Source organism: Delphinus delphis, chromosome 16 (genome assembly GCF_949987515.2).
Source record: "Delphinus delphis chromosome 16, mDelDel1.2, whole genome shotgun sequence".
NCBI classification, from domain to species: domain Eukaryota; kingdom Metazoa; phylum Chordata; class Mammalia; order Artiodactyla; family Delphinidae; genus Delphinus; species Delphinus delphis.
Genome location: NC_082698.1, coordinates 63,761,778 through 63,784,311, shown reverse-complemented (window position 1 = coordinate 63,784,311; position 22,534 = coordinate 63,761,778). Strand labels below are relative to the sequence as shown.

Genomic DNA, 22,534 nt, shown 5'->3' with positions numbered 1-22,534 from the left:
CAAAGTCCAAAAAAAACAGAACTTTAAAAAATAAACTACAACCTCATTGCCAACAATTGTTTTTCTATTTACATTAAAAGACAGTAAAATCAGATTAACTTTTTTTAAAATAAAGGTGTAACATATATCCTACATATAAAAAGAAATGACTAGCCAGAAATGCAGGTCCACAGAGACCACTGATATTGAATAATTTGTCTTTCCCCAAGAAATAATGATTTCAAAACAAAACAAAATCAGAAGTAGGAAAAGATTACCAAAGAGTTTCAAATATAATTTATTATTAATTTTACATTCATCTTTAAAATTAAAGTGTTGCTTAATTTACATACTCTCATCTATTAACATAAAAATGGGTTTTGTTCTCAAGAAAATACAGCCTAATGTGAATATTCACTTTTCTGATCATTCTTATGAAAATTATAAACACTAATTTTTAAAAACCTATTCACATATGTCTGAGTTTCCTCCTATATTCTACACATTTTATTCAAAGTGTATGTGAAAGTTACAAAGCTGGCTGACATCTCTAAGCACCTAGAAAAAGCCTTGCATCTAAAAAATGATTTGGTGCTGAGATTTAAAAAGAAAAAAAAAAATCAATGGTGGTCTTTCATAAAAATACATTTCTACTGAAATACTAAATTGCCCTTTAAGACATGAAAGTATCAGTAAAAATTATATATATACGTCACAACAAATCAGATTAGTCCATGAAAAACTGAAAAGACTGAACAGGAAAGATGCCTTAATACACAGCTGAAAATTAATATAGATGTTCAGCAAATACACAAACAGAGAAGTTTAAACCAAAGGACTCAAGATCTTACAGGTCCCTATCCAGGTTCATAAAGAGTAAAGTCACAGATACAGAATTATTGGGCAACCTTCAAATAAATCGTTATATAATAAACTCTTCTCCTTATAATTACCTTTCTCTCCATTTACTAATCATCTATGGATTACTGACTGAGATCTCTTATATCAGAACTGAACAGCAAAAAAAAATAAAAATAAAAAGTAAGTATGAGAATTAAGTGGAGTAAAAATAAGAGAAACTAGACAGCCTTGCTGTGAATCATGGTTTTGAAAATACTGACTTAGAAAATCTAACATGTCTCTCTTCAATCCTGAAAACACAAAGTTCTTAAAAACCTTAAATAAAAAATCCCATTCTACAACAATTACTTGTGGAAGGAAATAAAATCAGTAGACAATATGACAAATGTGAGATCACTCTGTTCCTCTGAATGCTTTGTATTTTGTAGCCAACAGCCATTTGGCTGCAAATTAACATTTTGTAAAAGAAATCAAAACTGAAATGACTAAAAAAATTCAATTTACTTAGCTTAAAGAAAAAAATGTCTCTCCCAACAGCACCATCATTAAAAGGCACTAAAAGCATAATGGGAAGTGTGTTATTTAATTGCTACTGCAGAAGAAACAAAGGGGAAGAAATTTGTTTGGGGAGTTTTGTGGAATTTGGTTACAAGTTCGATAAACAAAACATGTTAATGTGTGTATCCAGAAGTCTCAACAGACAGTTCATTACTAGAACAAACATAAAATGTCAAACTAAAGATGAAAAAAACTTTTACTATGCTAAAACAAAGCAAATGCTTCAAATGTATACTTTAAGTTTTTAAATAGACATACATATATATATGAAGGAAGGTTATGGGCTTTTATTTAAAAAACTCATTTCTAACGATAAGAGCTCCTGTTCTGTTTTTTTGTTTTTTGTTTTGTTTTTTTTTGCACTGCACAGCTTGTGGGATCTTAGTTACCAGACCAGGGAGTGAACCCAAGCCCGCAGCAGTGAAAGCGTGGAGTCTTAACCACTGGACCACCAGGGAATTCCCTCCTCTTCTGAAATATATTAGTTCCTGTGCTCCATTTTCTTATCCTAGTAGTTACATCTACCTCTTAAACCAAAACAAACATTATCAATGTTAAATTAAAAACAAAATATCTATATGTGTATATTACAAAAATGCTACCTGAAATATATCTAAAATTGGTGTAATACCTTGGTTCCCTGGAGAGTTCTCTTTTGTCCCTATAACTATTACTAGGGGGAGAAAAGAAAACAAAAAAACAAGAGTTTAAGGAGGCAAGAATTTGTATAATTTTAAACACTAAGCATGAGTTAGTGTATTAATTATATGTCTAAAAGAACTGGATACTCTTCTTTAAATCTTTATGTTCATGCTGACAGTTTTTAATATTACAGCAATGGTTATGTCCTATATAAACCTGTAAGGCTACAACATTGATGAAGCATTGCTTATTTTTAAATTTTGAAATAATTCTATGATGAATTAGTGGTTAGCATAAATTAAGTTGTGGTCACTGCTATGTAAAAACGTAGAAAGTGACTTATTCTTTCTACACTTTAAGCATGTGGGACTTCTATATTCAATAAAAACAATAAAGACTAAAAAAGAGAAAGAAACATGCAAACAACCAATATATAATAAATATTTCAATGGCTGAGGTACTCAAGATAGTATAATTAATGGTTTAAATTAGTCTTAACCCATTTAAAATTATTAGTGAGAGAAAATTTATAATAAAGTATGCATTCCCTACCCCTTTTCTTTACAAACATAAATAATTTGGGGAAATACGGAGTATATAAAAAACAGCACTCAATCCAAATTAAAGGCAAGAATCTACCTAGTAAATGCCTTAAGAACTCAAAGGGTAGAAGTAATTCGGTGTCAACTCTTAAATGCCCAGTAGTAAGCAGAATAACTTAGATAGCAAATTTATTATAAAAGACTGTTAAAGACCTCTTGTCGGTCACCTTTGTTACCTGGGTACTCTGATACATTCCTCTGATCCTAGCAGGCCAAGTTGTCCATCAGAATCGAGACCCCAAGCATACACCTGGCCCTTGTCGTTTAGTGCTAATGTATGAGCTTCTCCACATGAAACAGCAACGATATTTTGAGCATCCAGCGCAACAACCTGCTCTACAGAAATCAAGAAGAGAGACATTACATTCTAGTTTTAAACTCCCAACAAGAATAAAACAATAGTCTTCATCTTGTACAAAAAAGCTAAGGAAATGCTGAAATACAGACTAAGTATAACTTCAGTTATTCTCAAAAACTTAACAAATATGTTCCATACAAAATTCTCGCTGTGGTAAATACAGAGATATGTCATAGGGCATAATCAACTCAGAATACTAAGTAACTTTAACATTTGGGTAAAGAAATTAAGGGTTTATAAAGATTCTCTCTGAAAAGTGCTCTTCATTCAAAGCCATTACCAATAAAAGAAAGGAGTCCAGCTGAAAGGGAACCATTTAAATAACTCGGCTGTTTTTTAACAATAAAATCGTAACTGACATATACATTACCAAATGGATACTACTATGGAGTGATCCTGAAATTAAGGAAATAATCTGAATTAGCAATTTCTGACAGGAAACAAATTATTTACAGATCTCATAAATAAAGCATCTACTAGATACACTGAGGAGAGAACTGAAAGGCAATGTGACCATAACAAATAGATATCAGTTTATGGGCTGCTACTTTTAACATCAAAGACATAAAAATTCCACATGTGATTAAAACATCTCCAAGCTTTTAACCAGAAATTAATTTAAAATATTGGCCTTCATAAGACTGTCAGTAGCCACTGACAAATCAGTAAAGAAAGTGAAATTGCTTCCTTAGTCTCTTTAAGATGTGCATTGTCTATCAGTTTTCTTTACTAGTACACTACAAGTTTTTTTTAAGACTTCATTTAAAATTAAACTTTTTTTAAAAAAATTAACCTTCTTTAGCCTAATAAGAAAGCTATGTCTTCATTAACTGAAAGTCTCTTGTTGCAGAGCTGTTAAAACTGAATCAGGGTTTCTTCAGAAGCACATTTTAGATCAGTGTACAAATGCAGCTGTTCAATAATAAAGCAGATTACATGAAAGAAGTTTGAATCCCTATGTACAGAGAAATTCAAATTGTATCTGGGTTACTTATTCTGCATTTTGGGGTGGGAGGTCAGCCCTTAGACAGCCTTCAGGAATCTGTATAACTCTAAGGATATGTTATTTTAAGTACTTACCTTAAAGTACTACAAGTTAATAACTCGTGAAGTTGATGAATAGTACATGGACGTTCACTATACTAATCTCTCACTTTTTGTGTATATTTTGTATATATGTTCTTATAAAATTATATTGTAGAAACATATAAAAGCAAAACATATATAACACATTGCCTCCCCCCACAAAAAAAAAAAAGAAAAAGGACTTAAAAGTATGGCATCATTTATTTACATCAAAGCATCCCATAAATCTTAATTATGAAGAAGTAAAATGCACAAAAGATCTGTTAATTTTTCACAGAGGCCCCTGAAATGAGTCGGTATCTCTCCAAAACTATCCTCAAAGGAAATGTAGTAAAGAGCAGAAATGAAAGGATGACAAGAAGGATGAATAAGACTGGTTGGTTCAACAATAATATATGAAGAGTACTTAAATTAGATAGCAATGGCTGTAAAATCAAAGGCACCAAAAATCCAAGCAACAAAGAAACAATCATGCATACCAAACACTAATATTTATTGTATACCATGTGTGCTCCAAGCACTAGACACATAAAGGTAAATAAAACAGAGTTCTAGTCCTCAACGAGTTTACAGTCTATAGAAAAACAAGCAAGATAAGGATTGCTATTAAACGCAAAGGTAAAGACATACAAAAGGTACCAGGGCAACATGAGATACTTTTTAAAGCCCTGAAAGATACTAAGAAGAATTCTGGAAGACAGTGACACTAAGCTATGTAAGTAAGGAAAGAGGAAGAGATTCCCTGTACCCATGAGAGAAAATTCAAATCATTTCTTCAAATACAGCAGAATAAACTAAAAGCAAAGTGAAAAGACTGATTAAAAAAAAACAAGAAAAATGTTATTCATGTCAAATAAAGAAATAACCTCCCTAATATTTAAAGACTAACTGGGGCGGGGGTGGGGGAGAGCAGTAATTAAATGAAAAATGGCAAAAGATGTGAATTGATAGTTCACACAAAGAAGAAACAGAAATGGCCCTTAATCCTATGAAAAGATGTTCAACTTCACTGATGAGAGAAATGAAAATTCAAACTACACTGAGAAGCCAATAATACGTTCACTTAGAAAATTCATAAAGCCATACACTTATTTTGCATACTTAATTATAAAAGTTTATCAAAGGAATGAGAAGACAAGGCACTGACTGGGAGAAAATATGTGCAAAAGACACATCTAATAAAGGACTGTTATCCAAAACAAAAAAAACCAAAAAAAACAAACCACCCTCTTAAAACTCAACAATAAGAAAATAAACCCAATTAAAAAAACAGTGCAAAAGACGTGAGCCGACACCACACCAAGAAGACATAAAGATGGCAAATAACCATATGAAGGCATGCTGTACATCATATATCAACAGGGAACTGCAAATTTAAATGAGATACCACTATAAACCTATTAAAATGGCTCGCTTCGGCAGCACATATACTAAAATTGGAACGATACAGAGAAGATTAGCATGGCCCCTGTGCAAGGATGACATGCAAATTCGTGAAGCGGTCCATATTTTTTTCAATAAAAAAGTACCTAAAGTACCCAAAAAAAAAAAAAAAAGGCCAAAACCCAAAAAACTGACAATACCAAACACTGGTAAGGATACAGAGCAACAATAACTCTCATTCGTTGCTAATGGGCATGCAAAATGATACAGATACTTTGGAAGACAGTTTGGTAGTTTCTTACAAAACCAACCATACCATTATAAGATCCAGGAATTGTGCTCTTTCGTATTTACTCAAAGGAGTTGAAAACTTATGTCCATAGAAAAACGTGCACACAGATGTTTATAGCATCTTTATTCATAACTGCCAAAACTTGGAAGCAATCAAAATGTCCTTCAGTAAGTGAATGGATAAACTGTGGTATATCGAATATTATTCAGTGCTAAAAAGAAATGAGCTCTCAAGCCACAAAAACACATGGAGGAAACTAAAATGTGTATTACTAAGTGAAAGAAGCCAATCTGAAAAGGCTACAAAATGTATGATCCAACCATTTGACATTCTGGAAAAGGCAAAACTTTGGAGACAGTAAAAAGATTAGTGGTTGCTTGGGGTTAGAGGGAGGGAGGGATGAACAGGCAGAGCAGAGGGGATTTTTAGGGTAGTGAAACTATTCTGTGTGATACTATTACTATTCTGTACAATACTAAGTATCATTATGCAGTCATCAAAACCCATTGAATATACAACACAGAGTGAATGCTAATGTAAACTATGGACTCTGGATGACAATGATGTGTCAGTACAGGTTCATTAATGGTAATAAATGTACCACTGTGGTACAGGCTGCAGATAGTGGGGGAGGTTGTATACGTGTAGTATAGAGTGTATGGGAACTCTATACTTTCTGCTCAATTTTGCTGTGAACTTTAAACTGTTCTTAGAAAGTTTATTAATTTAAAAAAGTGTATTTATAAATACACACCAAGATAATATTTTTCATCTCATAAAAATCCATATGTTTGATAACAATCTGTTGGGGGAAAAGGCACTTTTGTATATTGATAGTGGAAGTACAAAACAGAACCACCTTTATGCAAAAGAATGTGGCAAACCCTAACAAAACATATGCAATTACCTTTTGGATCCAGCAATTCCATACCCTGCAGATACATCTAAGCACTAAAGGGCAGCAGAATATGCCAACCCAAAACATGCCACTTTGGCATAAGGACTGCTTTGAGCTGAAAGCCACTAAAAAGAAAAGCTCTTTGCTCTCCTATGTGCCTAAAAGCAGGAAATAAATTTGTTGAAGTGTCCCACCTTCCCTCTCTACCAGGAAGGACAAGAGTTAATCACTGGAGGCAACTCTAGACTTATCAGCTCAGAGACAGCACCAGCAGAAGCTACATAACAAACTTCACTAACTAGCCCTTATCTAAGTCCCCCCACATATTTACCTTCCCAAAATTTGCCACCCCAGAAACTCAAAAGTCCTTTTCGTCTTGTTACTTCTCTATTTATTGTTCTTTTATTAAGATGCTATATAAGCCCATGTTCTACTACCACCTTAAGTTACTCATTACTGAGTGCTCCTGCATGTAAACGCAAGGCAATAAACTTGTTTTGTTTTTCTCCCTGTTAATCTGTCCTCTGTCTAGACAAGCCCCAGCTGGAGAACCTAGGAAGGTAGAGTACAAATACATATGTGCGTGTGTGTGAATGTGAGTGTATTTACGTGTTTGCAGTGCTGTATATAATAACAAAAAGACTGGAAATATTCCCAGTATCCATCAATAAAGGATTCCATCCACACACTGGGACACTATGCTCTGAAAACATAAATAAAGAGGAAATGCTACATGCTGATATGGAAAGATCTCAAGGGTATATTAGAAAAGTAGGAAAAAAAATCAAGACGTGGAATAATGTACATGATTTGCTATTTTTTGTGTAAGGAAGAGGAAAGAATATGAATATTCATATTTGCTTACATTTACACAAAGAAACTGAAAAGATAAACAAAAAACTAATAAACACAGTTGCCCATAGGGGATGTGGGTAGAAGGGAAATAGGGTGGTCAAGTGTAAGAGCAAACCTTCTCAATGTGTATTTATATTATTTTGATTTTTGAACCATGCGGATATATTATCTATTCAAAATTAAAATTAAAATTATTTTAAAAATTAAATAGAACATTAGAGAAAATAGTTAAAGCAATGTATAAAAACCATTGTTTTCACTTTAAAACTGAACTGGGCTCTTTACTTTTTTTTCTACACACTAAAAACTCAAGATAAATAATTTTGGTTCTTTCAGAATTTGAGCCCCATCAAATTACTAAGATACCTATTTTGAGAATGAATAACTACTGAGAAATATATTATTAAAGAAACATAATAACATATGTCTTGGGACTACTACTTAATACAGGCTTTTCAGACAACAAATATACAAACTGTTAAGTTCTTGTACAATTTTTTTAAACTACTTATTTTTTCCAAATGGCTAATTAAAATGAAAAACCTCAACCGTTTCCCCCCAGTATGCTAGAAAGTTAGGTCAATGTTATATTGAGACATTTCACATCCAGGTCAAATTCTGGATGAATGCTCGAAACAAGGTGGCTTGCAAAAAAGTCAATGATAAGCAAGAAAGAAGGGGGAATAAATGAACCCAGCAAAACAAACCAAAAAATTCACTAGAAAACCTGGCTTAATGATGCCCTGTATGAGAAAGAGAAAAAAATAAAACAAAACAGAATTCATACCAAACCTAACAGCTAGGATTTGCTGAGTGTTTATTATGTACCAGGTATTATGCTAACTCAAAGTTTTAATCACGAAGCTACATTTGCCTTTCAAGGCCAACAAACACAGAAAAGGGAGGGGTAAGAGGGATTAAATTCACTTTAATTTAGGTTGAGTATGGATATATATGGAAAAGGACAGAAAACAAAAGAAAAACTTGTCAAGAAAGCCCATGAAAAAACAACTGAGGGGCTTCCCTGGTGGTGCAGTGGTTAAGAATCCACCTGCCAAAAAAAAAAAAAAAAAAAGAATCCACCTGCCAATGCAGGGGACACGGGTTCGATCCCTGGTCCAGGAAGACCTCACATGCCGCGGGGCAACTAAACCCATGCGCCACAACCACTGAGCCTGCACTCTAGAGCCCGTGAGCCACAACTACTGAGCCCGCACGCCACATCTACTGAGGCCCTACACGCCTAGAGCCCGTGCTCCGCAACAAAGAGAAGCCATCGCAATGAGAGGCCCGCGCACTGCAACAAAGAGTAGCCCCCCGCTTGCCGCAACTAGAGAAAGCCTGCGCGCCGCAATGAAGACACAATGCAGCCAAAAATAAATAAATTTTTAGAAAAAGAAAAAATTCCTAAAAAAAACCAAAAACAATTGATTCCTCTGATAAATGGGAGCTACAAGAAGATGTTAGAATTATGAGCGTATGATGCTAAACTTGTTGGAAAAAGTTTAGTAACAGCACATGATCCTTACAGTTGACTGTAATTCAGAATAAGGTACTTTTTTAAAAAAATACAAATACGTACAGATAAAAACACGTGGTAAAATGTTAACTGTTGGTCATTGTGCTATTCTTTCTACTTTTCTTTATGCTTCAAAACGTTCATATAAAAAGTCTGAGAAAAATAACACTGTTCATATCAGTATTTATGGTTCACAATATTTCTCTTCAAGGAAAGAAAAAAGGAACATTTAGTTTGTGGAGGCACAAAAAAGCAAAAAAAAACTTAAGTGGAGGAGACTTTCTTGAAAAAGGCAGGAAAAAAATACATTTTTCAGAGACAGGAGCAAAAACAGAAAAGATAAAGAACTAGATAGATATAACATATCCATCTTGTAAATACTGACAGCAGATATATTCCAAATACAAATCTAATAAGCCCTAGCTCATCATTACTTCTGGTTCTTCTTACACTTGTACTGTTAAAATGCAATATTTTTGAAAACTGATGGTACATCGTTTTATTAAGGAGAAAAGGCCATCTTCTTTGCTCCATAAACACAAAATGTTGTCATTTTTAGATTTGTAAAAACCAATTAAAATGTTCAACCTAGGGCTTTCCCTGGTGGCACAGTGGTTGAGAGTCTGCCTGCCGATGCAGGGGACACGGGTTCGTGCCCTGGTCTGGGAAGATCCCACATGCCGCGGAGCGGCTGGGCCCGTGAGCCATGGCCGCTGAGCCTGCGCGTCCAGAGCCTGTGCTCCGCAACGGGAGAGGCCACAACAGTGAGAGGCCCACGTACCGCAAAAAAAAAAAAAAAAAAAAAAAAAAAGATGTTCAACCTAATGACGGTTTTCATTTCTACATCATTTATTTCCTCCAATTACCTTTGTATCCACCTCTGACTTCAGCATTTGTTCACTAACAAACTGCATCAAATAAATTTTGCTGCAGAAACATCATAAAAGAAAGAATACAGTTGCACATCCTTTTAGCAACACAGAATAGGTCCAGGTTCTTGTAAAATGTTACATGATAAAATCCTTCCATCTGAATAAGTAACTGAATAAGAACAACCTATTTCCTTTGGGATCTAACAAATATGTTCACCAATTCCTGAGTTTGTGAAAATTCATGTAGAATATCATCTCCAGACTCATTCTTTAAGAGTTCACTTACATGATCAATTTCACCATATCCATACAGCGGTGTATCTACATTCACCTTCTGATATGTCTCATAATTATGAACATGTTCCTCTGTCAGTTTTCTTCTCTTTGCCATTATGGACAGAAAAAAAATTTTTTTTCATTCTCAACTGTGGTTAATGAAAGGTACAAAGAGAAAAATAAAAACTACAAAAACAGTGACTCCAAACTTCTTTCACACTTCCTTGAAAGATAATGCAAAACTCTGCACAATGTATGAAGAAAAGAATGCTAAATATGATGATTTATTTCACCACCGCACCACCCTTCTAGGAAACCCCATCACTGTTCCACTTATAATTTTTAGTCTTTTTATTTTAGTCTAGTTGGGAATACATCAATTCTTGTTATTCACAGTAGTTATGTTCCATAAAGTCACCACAAATACCTATTTAGCAAATACCGAATGACTGCCCCTAGGGACAATACAAGATTAGGTTGCTACAAGCCTCTAATCACAACATTTCATCAACTGATCAATTCATAACCTTGTGTTATGTGCGTTTCCATTTAAAGACATCTTAATTATATTGTTGATTCATTAACATTGAATTCAGAGCCAACAGCACTGTAAACTCATGCCTCAATGGATTTTTTTCTTTGACACATCATAGCCTTCTTTTGCTAAGGAACACTAGATAGCACCTCAGCAATATGCTTGGGGGCCATTTTAAACAGTGAAATCACCAACAAAAAGTATAAAAATGCAAAAAGTGTGGCATTAAATATATCACAAAAAGGACATATTATAACAGGAAGGCAAAGCAGTGCTTTGTTGAACCTCAGCTGGGAATCTACACATCAGGAGACTCATGTATTTTGCAGCCCTGCATGTGTGCATGTCCAGGAATGACCATGAAAAGCTCTGTGAGTATTGACTGACTATGACCCAGACTGATTTATCAATAATAACAGTACACATAAACACTTCTTCCTAGACAACCAATCACAAAATATACAAGATGGTCTATTAAGTCTTTTGCTAAACGGGTTTTAACCTGATAATAAGATATAATCACCCAGTAACATGCTCTGAGAACCTTGTAAACAGTAAAAAAAAAAAAAAATGTGTGTTTTGGGTATAAAGGTAATACTACAGACACACCATTAGTAACATATTCACAACTAGCATCTCTTAAAAGTTGCATCTTATTCGAAATTCTAAAACAGCTATTTGAAGGAAAATATAAACATTATCATTACTCTGTATCCTCTTTCATCTACAGATCTCAAAACCTTGTTATTATGGGATAAATTGGGTTACCCCCAAACTGATATGCTGAAAGTCCTAATCCCCAGTACCCCAGAATGTGACCTTATTTGAAAAATGGCCATCAAGGATGTAATTAGTTAAGATGAGGTCATATGGAGCAGGGTAGGCCCTTAATTTGACTTGTGTCCCAATAAAAGAGGAAACATCATCACAGACAAGCACACAAAGAGAATGCATGTGAACGACTGCTTGCAAACCACCAGAAGCTAGGAGAGAGGCCTGGAATGGATCCTTCCTTCATAATCTTTAGAACGAACCAATGCTGAGGACACCCTGATGTTGGGTTTCTAGCCTCCAGAACTGTGAAACAATACATTTCTGTTACTTAAGCCACCCAGTCTGTGGTACTTTGTTATGGCAGCCCTAGCAAACAAATACACTTAAATAAATATTTTTGGGTTCAAAACATTCCTGTCAAGTTACCCAAGTACTACCATCTTTGTTTTAAAGGTGATCCACAGAAATAACTTATTCTGAATAATTCAATCACAGATAAACTTGATTTTGAAATTTAGAAGTTTCTAGTTCGAATTACATTATTTCCATACCAAACAACTTCTTAAATGGCAAAAAAAATTTACACAAAATTGGCAAAAGACACATTTCTCTAAACAATCTTTAAAATACAAGCTCAGGGCTTCCCTGGTGGTGCAGTGGTTGAGAGTCCACCTGCCAGTACAGTGGACACGGGTTCGTGCCCCGGTCCGGGAAGATCCCACATGCCGCGGAGCGGCTGGGCCCGTGAGCCATGGCCGCTGAGCCTGCGCGTCCGTAGCCTGTGCTCCGCAACGGGAGAGGCCACAACAGTGAGAGGCCCGTGTACTGCAAAAAAAAAAAAAAAAAAAAAAAAAAAATACAAGCTCAAAAAAAAAAAAAGCTTTTTAGAGAGCAAGAGCTAGTTGGCAATGCGTATTACAATTCTAAACATGCATGTCCTCTGACCCAGAAACTTTCCTTTTGGGAAACAACAATAACAACAACAGGAAATAACGTGACTTCCAGTAACAGGTAGGTAAATAAATTATGGAATATCCATGTAATAGAAATCGGTGCTTCTATTAAAATGAATGTCTATACAGTATAACATGAAAAGACAAAAATACGTTAAATGAAAAAGAGAACCACAGAACTTTATGTATGTGTGTAAAGGATTACATATTTTAATACAGGTATAAAAGATATGAAAATATAAAGAAACAGTAGTCATCTTTAGGATGTAGGGAAAAAGTGGCTTCCACTTTTCAAATCATATATTTCTGTAACTTTTAAAAAGTTATAAAAATGTACTATTTTGGTAATCAGGGAAAAAAAGAATCTTTTTTTTTAAGATATAGTAAGTCCCCAAATTATAACTGACCCCAAACCCCACAGGAACAAATGTCCTTCGTTTCTCCAAATCAAAATACTAGGGAAATAACTAACCTGGTCTAATTAATTTTCTTCTCTAGGAAACAATGGCTATAGTCAAGTATTATTTATATTTCAAATGCGATACACAGTTAAGTTAAATGCTGCTCACAAATATCTATCTTAAGCTTTCTGGAACCAATAAAGCAAGAGAGCTAAACAAGCCAGGATAAGTGATACGTGAAGATAATTTCTGACACCCAAATGTAAAACTCCAATGAATTTTTCTACAGAAAATGTTACAAAGCTCAGTTAAATATAATTATTGATAGAGTATTACACTTAGGTATAATGTGTTTTAAAGATTGGTTTGAAAACCCATTTATGATACCTAGCAGTATTTCCATGAGCAAAGAAAAATTTAGAGTTTTTAAAAACGCAATTCTGGGCTTCCCTGGTGGCGCAGTGGTTGAGAATCTGCCTGCCAATGCATGGGACACGGGTTCGAGTCCTGGTCCGGGAAGATCCCATGTGCTGCGGAGCAACTAAGCCCGTGCACCACAACTACTGAGCCTGCGCTCTAGAGCCCATGAGCCACAACCACCGAAGCCCACGCACCTAGAGCCCGTGCTCCGCAACAAGAGAAGCCACTGCAATGAGAAGCCCGCGCACCCAACGAAGAGTAGCCCCAGCTCGACGCAACTAAAGAAAGCCTGCGTGCAGCAACGAAGAACCAACGCAGCCAAAAATAAATAAATAAATAAATAAAATCTACATTTAATAAAAGAAAATCTTAACTCTTAATGTGGTATATGAGCTTAATGAAGTTCTACATGTATGTTTAATTAAAAAAGAAAAAACTTCAACAGTTTGAACAACTGTCAGTGTTTTACACAGAGAACAAAAATCTTTGTTGATATTTTATTCTCAAGTTATCAGGGTCTAAAAAAATATATAGTTATGAATAGCAACAAGCACAGTCATGTTAATAACAATTACAAAACTGGAGGTCAGAAGGAATATACTTTGTGAAAAGCTAATTTTAAGAAGCTCCATTTCAGGGACTTCCCTGGTGGCACAGTGGTTAAGCATCCACCTGCCCGTGCAGGTGACACAGGTTCCAGCCCTGGTCCGGGAAGATCCCACATGCTGTGGAGCAACTAAGCCCATGCGCCACAACTACTGAGCCTGCACTCTAGAGCCCGCATACCACAACTACTGAGCCCGTGTGCCACAACTACTGAAGCCTGCATGCCTAGAGCCTGTGCTCTGCAACAAGAGAAGCCACTGCAATGAGAAGCTCATATACAGCAACTAAGAGAAGCCCCCACTCAAGCAACTACAGAAAGTCTGCACGCAGCAACAAAGACCCAACGCAGCCACAAAAAAAAGCAGCTCCGTATCAATTACTTAGTAAATGTTTAATTCAGCCAGAATCCTCTGCCTACTATGCCTCACTAGTTGCTGTAAATATAGATTTTCCTCTTCCCTTCTCTCTGAATAACTCAAAACTCCAACTAGAGCAATGCAAAGTTCACTTATATCCATCTCTAGAAATTTAATGTTCACAAGATGCTATACTGTGAAATTAAAAAGGTACTGTGTAACTCCATTCTTGTATAAAAATATGTCACATACAGCCCCAATATATATGCAGAGAAAAGGCTGGAAAAATAAATACTAAATTGTCAACACTGATTATCTACAAGTGTTTTTTTCTTCTTTTATGGTTCTTTAATTGTTTAATTGAACAAGTGAATGTGTAGTTGACACATCTTACGATGCTGAATTTTTAAAAGATGAAGACATTAGTCACTTGGGATTAGTGAGTAACACCAATAAATAATTCAGAATGCTTTTTTTTTACTTTAAATAATCATATTGCTAATTTTGTGATAGAGATAACAAATAACCAAATGGCTACTTCACTCAAGGCAGCATGCTATTTCCCTATTCCTGAAGTAAAATTATTGTTTACTGACACTTTTTAAAGGATGTCTAATATGATCATATAATGATCATCATAAAATATATTCTAAAAAATTAAGAATTAAGTAAAACTAAAACATAAAATATTTAATGAAAATGCTTATTCTCTAAAATTATTACCAATAATTACCAATAAGAATTTGGAATGGTACAACTCATAGTCATGAAAACATTTTAATAAGTTCTTTGATAAAATCAAAACTTAACATACAGTAACTTACATGTCTTAGTTGACAGCCCATAATAATGTTCATATGGAGATGTAACTAGATTAAAAAATTCCTTATAACGGATATGTTTACAAGCTCATACCCCTTTTATGCATTCTTACCTACATACAGGTATACAGGTAACATAAACAAGACGATTATGTGCCTGGCACTGTGCTAAGCCCTTTGTTTGTTTAATCTCATTTAATCCTCATAAACATCATGAGACAGGTATACCATCATCCCTACTTCACAGATAAAGGCACTAAGATATAAACATTTCCCTACTGATTGAACTGTTGTCCTTTTGTTAATAATACTTAAACAACAAGGTTATGTTTTAATAATCTATTTTCAAAACATACTTAAAACTGTATAAATACTTAGGGCTTTACATTATTTTTTCTTCAGGAGAGTCCTTTCTTTATGGCTAGGAACTGCTGAAATTAACTGCTCTGAAGAGGAAAGGAGAAGTAAAATTGAAATATAAAGACTCCAACATAAATATACTATCAATCAAATAACTGCTTTACTTCAATTTCTTTTTAAGACTAGCAAGAATGAACCCTCAGAATATACTGCCAGAATTTTTGTTCTGTGTTTTCTTAGATACATTTTGGTATATTTGGCATTCATTCATCACAGAGACAATTAACTATATTCTTACTTTCTATATTCTTGATGCTGACATAGGAATGGTGGGGGGAGGGGATTATAGACACCAGAAGAGTCGGCGCCTCCCAGGACTAGCTAATTCCTAAAGATAACAACTTGCCTATCAACTCCTGCCTTTCATATGCAAATTGACCAATCCAGAGTTCATTCCACCAACTATCTCCTTATCTAACTCTCACACACCAAACCCTTATCTCCCTTACCTTAAATCATCCCAGGGCCAGGTATCAGGAAACAAGAAACCAACCCTATAGACCAAAGCCTGGAGGAATTAATCAAACTAGCCAATCCTAATCTGTTTATTCTGCCTAGTTTGCCTTTCCCAGGAAAACCTCAATAAGGCTACAACCTTAAAATCTCCCCTGAGCTCTTGTTTTCTGCCTCCTGACTACCCTGGTATCTTCCCCTGCAGCTCTGTGTGGCATGCAGTGACCTCCTCTCTCTGGAACCAGTGAGCATAATGAACTTCCAAGCCTCATTCTCTCTTCCCTTTATGGCCACAATGACTTTACCATACCATATCCAACATATCCAACATGTACATTCTTAGAACAGTTTACAAATTTAAAAATTTAAATTTAAAGGTCAGCTTATCACTTTGGGAGGGGCAGGTTTAAAAGTATGAATAAGCAGAATTTAAGTGTCTGTTCCTCAAAATATCAGTACAGAAACTATACCTTCTGTTATAGACTGTATGTTTGTGTCACCCCCCCCCAAATTCATATGCTGAAATTCTAGCCCCCAATGTTATGGTATTAGGAGGTAGGGCTTTAGGAGGTAATTAGGTCATAAGGGTGAAGCCCTCATGATTAGTGCCCTTTCTTAGACAGCTCCCTCACCCTTCTACCATATAAGGACATAATGAAAAGATGGCCATCTAAGAACCAAGAAGCAAGTTCTCACTAGGTAACAAATCTGCTAGCACCTTGATCTTGGATTCCCCAGCCTCAAAAACCGAGAGAAAAAAAAAAAAAAAACCGAGAGAAATACAGGGTTGTTGTTTAAACCACCCAGACTATAGTAATTTTGTTGTAGCAGCCTGAATGGACCAAGAAATGTTCTAATTAGTACTCTTCAGTAAATAAACTTTTGAAAATAAACGATGAATCTAACTCCTATCGTTTATGTGCTTCTCACAAGAAAAAGGCATCTATGTTTTTTCTGTTATTACTATATCTTTAGTCTAACAGTAAAGGAATTGAATTTATTTTATATCTTGCTCTAACATTACCTCTAAACAAAACAAACATACATTTTTGGGAAATTTTGGTATAATTTTTGAATATGAGCTCCAACAAGGTAACTGAAGACTAAACATAAGTACTTTCATGGTTAGCACAACGTCTAGTACAAAGTAGACATCCTCTGTTGAATAAATGCCTGAATTTCAGTTGTAAATGAAAGGATACGTATTGTCTATCTCAAGGAACATACAGAAACAGCATATAGCCACTTCAGTGTAAGGCTTACCTAAAATTACATTCTCACACTAACATTAATGGCTTTTTTCTTTTTAGAAAACATTTATTGAGCACTTACCACATGCTAGGCATTGTTCTTTGCACTTCATGTGATATCTCACTTAATCCCTTACAACCACCCTTGGCATGATTATCCTAATTTTACAGAAGCGAATACTTAACACAGAGACTAAGCTATGTGCCCAAGATAACACAGTTAAGAAGTGAAAGAGCCAGGATTTGTATCCAAGCACTCTAATTCCAGAGCCTACCCTTTTATTTTAAAAAAAATAACAGATAATATGTCTACATTTTTTTTTAAATACATGTACGGAAAAATCTGAGTCTATCATCCATGTCTTCTACCAGTCTAGTTCTCACCCCTTATCTTACCTCTGCACCAAGAATAAATATATCCATTATTAGTTGGATATATTCTTCCAGGGTTTTTCTTAATATATCTATAAGCGAATACAAATGCATATTTGTCTTTTTTTAATCCAAAATACAGCTTTATACACAATGTTCTACACCTTGCTCTTTTTACTTAATTTATCTTAGAGCTCTTTCTATATTAGTATGCAAAAAACTCCTTCATTCTCTTCATAACTATATAGCATTACACTGACTGAATTATTTGACCAGTTCCCAACAGACTGTCATAAGATTGTTTCTAATATTTGCTATTATAAACAATGTTGCAGCAACACTCATTTTGTATATGTACAAACATAGCTATCAAATCAAGGGCTATACTCTTGGACTTCTTGGAGAAAGGGTTTGTGCATTTGTAATTCTGATATATGCTGGCAAAATAACCCTCAAGGGTTTATCAATTTACACTAACAACCTATGAACACTTATTTACTGACAGCCTCACTATAGAGATGGTACCCCAGTCATACACATAGTCTTCTGCATTTCTCTTAGTATGAATGAGGCTGAAGAGTATTCACTGTTTAAAAGTCATTTGTACTTCCTTTTCTGTGAAGTGCCTCTTCCTATCCTTTGCCCATTTTGCTACTGTCTTCTTCTTATCTCATCAATTTCTAGGAGTGCTTTATATCTCGGAGACTTGCATTTTGATTTCAATATAAATATTAAAATTCATAAATATTTCCTATTTGTCTTTTGACTTTTACAGTGACTTCTACATAGCAAAATTATTTTTACTTCCATGCAGTTTACTTTATCTTTTCACAATTCAGAAAGGATTTCCTGACTCCAAAATAATTTTTAAAAAATTAGTCCATGTTTTCTTTGAGCACATTTATCATTGTAACCTTTACGTTTAAATATGTGATTCATTTAAAATTTATCCAATACATACATGGCGTGAGGTATTAATCCAACTTTTTTATTCCCTAGATGATGCTTCTACTTATACCAAGATCATTTATTGACTATCCCTCACTTGAATTTTTTTCTCCGTTGATTAGTTTATGTCTGGGCTTTCTATTCTATTTTATTTAATATGTCTATTTGTGGGGCAGTTTTAACTACCAAGGCTTTAAAATTAAAATGTTACTATATATTTTTATATATATATATATATATATATATATATTTCGCTCTTGTTTTTCAGAGTTTTCCTGGCTACATTGGTTTACTTTTTCCATATGAACTAGAGAATCCATTTCTCAAGTTCCTGGGGGGGGGGGGGGGGGGGGAGAAAAAACACTTGCTATTTTTATTAGGATCATATTAAACTGATATTAATTTTAGAGAAACTGACAGGTCTATGTAGGTTGAGTATTCCCATCCACAAATGTGGTTTCAATTTTTCAAGTTTTTTCTATTCCTCATACGTGCTTTCAAGTCTTCTTCATATTATGTCTCACACATTTCTTAGGTTATGACTAAGTCATTTTGTCTTTTTCTTGCTATTGTAAACGCTGCCTTTGCTTTGACTGTTGACATCTAATTGAATCTTGTTTCCACTACGTTTTGTTTTTTAATTGAGGTATAGTTGATTTACAGTATTATCTAAGTTTCAAGCGTACAACATAGTGATTCACAATTTTTAAAGATTATACTCCATTTATAGTTATAAAATATTGGCTATATTCCCTGTGCTGCGCAATATATCTTTGTAGCTTATTTATTTTATACAGAGTAGTGCCTCTTAATTCCCTACCCCTATTTTGCCCCTCCTTCCTTCCCTCTCCTCACCTGTAACCACTAGTTTGTGCTCTGTATCTCTGAGTCTGTTTCTTTTTTGTTGTCTTCACTAGTTTGTTTTATTTTTTACATTCTAGAACTTATAGGTAAAGCACCTAAACTTTCCTCCAATTGTCTTCAGAAACTCCTAAGGGTCCTTAGGGTCTCTTTTAGCCTTACCCTATTCCTTCCTCACTTTCATTTCTCTTTCACAGAAGCAACATCATTCTCTCACAGGGCACATTTCCCAGGGGCTCTTGCCTACATGCCAGCACATATACAACTTATAGTTACAATTATTTCAGCTATTAGTGAAATCAAGAACTTCTATGTGACTGCATCTTGTGACTTCAAAACCTTTGTTTCCTTGGGGACTTCCCTGGTGGTGCAGTGGTTAAGAATCTGCCTGCCAATGCAGGGGACACAGGTTCGAGCCCTGGTCCAGGAAGATCCCACATGTCGCAGAGCAACAAAGCCCACGTGCCACAACTACTGAGCCAGTGCTCTAGAGCCCACGAGCCACAACTACTGAGCCTGCACTCTATAGAGCCCACACGCCACAACTACTGAAGCCTGCCCGCCTAGAGCCCGTGCTCCACAACAAGAGAAGCCACTGCAATGAGAAGCCCGTGCACCACAACAAAGAGCAGCCCCCGCTTGCCGCAAGTAGAGAAAGCCCAGGTGCAGCAACGAAGATCCAACGCAGCAAATATAAATAAAATAAATACATTTTTAAAAAAATGATGAAAGGTTAAATAATCATTAAAATATCCCTAAACAGTATTTTAAAACCATGGGGAAATATTTACTAAAGTTTTATTCAATTATTACTGAAAAAAAAAGTTGAGAAAGAAAAACATATTCCCAGTCCATAATCGGAAACATATATGAGTATAGAAAAACTGTCAAATGATGGCAGTATTTATCTGTGCATGATGGCATTATGGTTGATTTTTATTTTCCCTATATTTCCTGATTCCCCTCCCAAGAATATGTAATAAGGGACTTCCCTGGTGGCGCAGTGGTTAAGAATCCACCTGCCAACACAGGGGACACGGGTTCAAGCCCTGGTCTGGGAAGATCTCACATGCCGTGGAGCAACTAAGCCCGTGTGCCACAAGTACTGAGCCTGTGCTCTAGAGCCCCCAAACCACAACTACTGAAGCCCATGTGCCTAGAGCCCGTGCTCCACAGCAAGAGAAGCCACCACAACGAGAAGCCCGTGCACTGCAACGAAGAGTAGCCCCCCCACTCACCGCAGCTAGAGAAAGCCCGCATGCAGAAACGAAGACCCAACGCAGCCAAAACTAAAAATAAATAAATAAGTTTTTAAAAAAGAATATGTAATAAAACTATGAAAAACTAAAAATGTGTTATTTCAGAATAGTATGACACCCAGCAAAGGAATAAAATGAAACTAAACTTAGACATTAATAAAGAAATAAGGTATTTTAAAATGAAAAACACATTACTAAAGAATTATAGAATGTTTTCCTTATGGCCAAGAAAAGCTAAAATAAAATTCTGCCATACTAGAACTGAAGAAAAAAGAGTAATTCCAGGTAAATAAATAAAATATTATGGTTTAAAGAAAGCCACCAAAATTCAAGAAATTTCCCTTTTAACAAAATTAACTCCAGTAATACAACTGTACACAGCACAGATTTTTCTAGCATGTAAAGGAATCACAACAATTCATTAAGATATAAAAATAATTATTGTCTTTTAAGTTCCATCAGCATAGGAAAAAAAAAACCCATAGAAGCTGAAATAACATAAACCATGAGCTTTTTAATACGGATCCTTTATTAATGTTTCCCACTTTTCTACTCACTTAACACAATCCTAGTCCAAAGAAACCCTATAACAATGGCTGAATACATTTTCTCTATTAGTTTTAATATGTATCCCAAGTACATGATATGCCTTACAGCCTAGGAAAACTTAACATCTATGAAGTGAGACTTGATTTATTTCTTCAAAGCGATTTTAAAAATAATGGGGGAGCTTCCCTGGTGGCGCAGTGGTTGAGAGTCCGCCTGCCGATGCAGGGGACACAGGTTCATGCCCCGGTCTGGGAAGATCCCACATGCCGCGGAGCGGCTAGGCCCGTGAGCCATGGCCGCTGAGCCTGCGCGTCCGGAGCCTGTGCTCCGCAATAGGAGAGGCCACAACAATGAGAGGCCTGCGTACCAGGGAAAAAAAATACATGGGGTTTGTGAGAAATGAGCTTTAACAACAGTGCTACACTCGTGACATATCGGGGACATGAAACCCAAAGAATACAGTCGGCCCTCCTTATCCGTGAGTTCCGCATCTCAGCATTCAACCAACACGTGGATGGAAAGTACAGCTGACCCTTGAACAAGATGGGTTTGAACTGCAAGGATCTACTTATACATCGGTTTACTTCAATAAATATAAAGCCTGTATTTTCATTTTACAGATCTTTGTGTAAGGGAAAAGTTTACGCTCAGAGATCACAAAATGTGGAATAATAAAGCTAGGGTTTGAGTTCTGATTCTATCCAAACTGTTTCAGCTTCTTGCCCTTGGGTGAGTCACTTTCAATCCCTTTGTTCTTAAGGTAGAGATAGCAGTATGGAGCCTTTCACTTGCATGGGGGATCAGCACCCCTAACACCCATGTTGTTCAAAGGTCAACTGTATTTGGGGAAAAAAAAAAATTCCAGATTTCCAAAAAGCAAAGCTTGAATTTCCCATGCCAGCAGCTATTTACATATCATTTACATTGTATTTATAGCTATTTACATTGTATTAGGTATTATAAGTAATCTAGAAATGATTTAAAATATATGTGTAGGTTATATGCAAATACTATGCCATTTTATATAAGGGACTTGAGCATCCATGGATTTTGGTATCTTCGAGGCTCCTGAAACCAATCCTCCACGGATTCTGAGAGACGACTGTACTTATACTAAGGTGATAGAACCTAGACCATCTTGGCTATCATCTGTAACAAGAATCCTTAGTAACTGCTCAAACTGTGAAACTTTCCATACTCCTGTTCTTTCAAGGAACATATGTGGCTCACTTCCAATCAGAAAAAAACACTAACATACCAAACACAAAGAGAAAATCATTGGTTCCAAATCATTTAAAGAAGCCTCTATTTGTTAGACTGTTCAGATTAGGCATCTACTACTATCATTGCTTCTCTGTGGGTTAATGGTTTTATA

At 35.4% G+C, this 22,534-nt stretch overlaps 1 protein-coding gene and 1 non-coding gene across 6 annotated transcripts in view; one reads left to right on the top strand and one right to left on the bottom strand.

The window, feature by feature from the left end:
- The window catches only part of HERC4 (HECT and RLD domain containing E3 ubiquitin protein ligase 4), a 270,043-nt gene that overhangs the window by 101,836 nt on the left and 145,673 nt on the right, over positions 1-22,534 (bottom strand). For 3 of the 5 annotated variants that reach the window (XM_060034903.1, XM_060034902.1, XM_060034901.1), the window contains one exon: positions 2,819-2,973. In XM_060034903.1, coding sequence (XP_059890886.1) covers positions 2,819-2,973 — 155 coding nt within the window. Of the gene's footprint in view, positions 1-2,818; positions 2,979-22,534 lie in introns of all 5 variants that reach the window. The other 2 variants (XM_069541545.1, XM_060034904.2) reach the window with 1 other exon arrangement.
- LOC132440091 (U6 spliceosomal RNA) lies at positions 5,495-5,599 on the top strand. Its single transcript, XR_009522502.1, has one exon. It is a non-coding gene; the product is annotated as a U6 spliceosomal RNA (small nuclear RNA).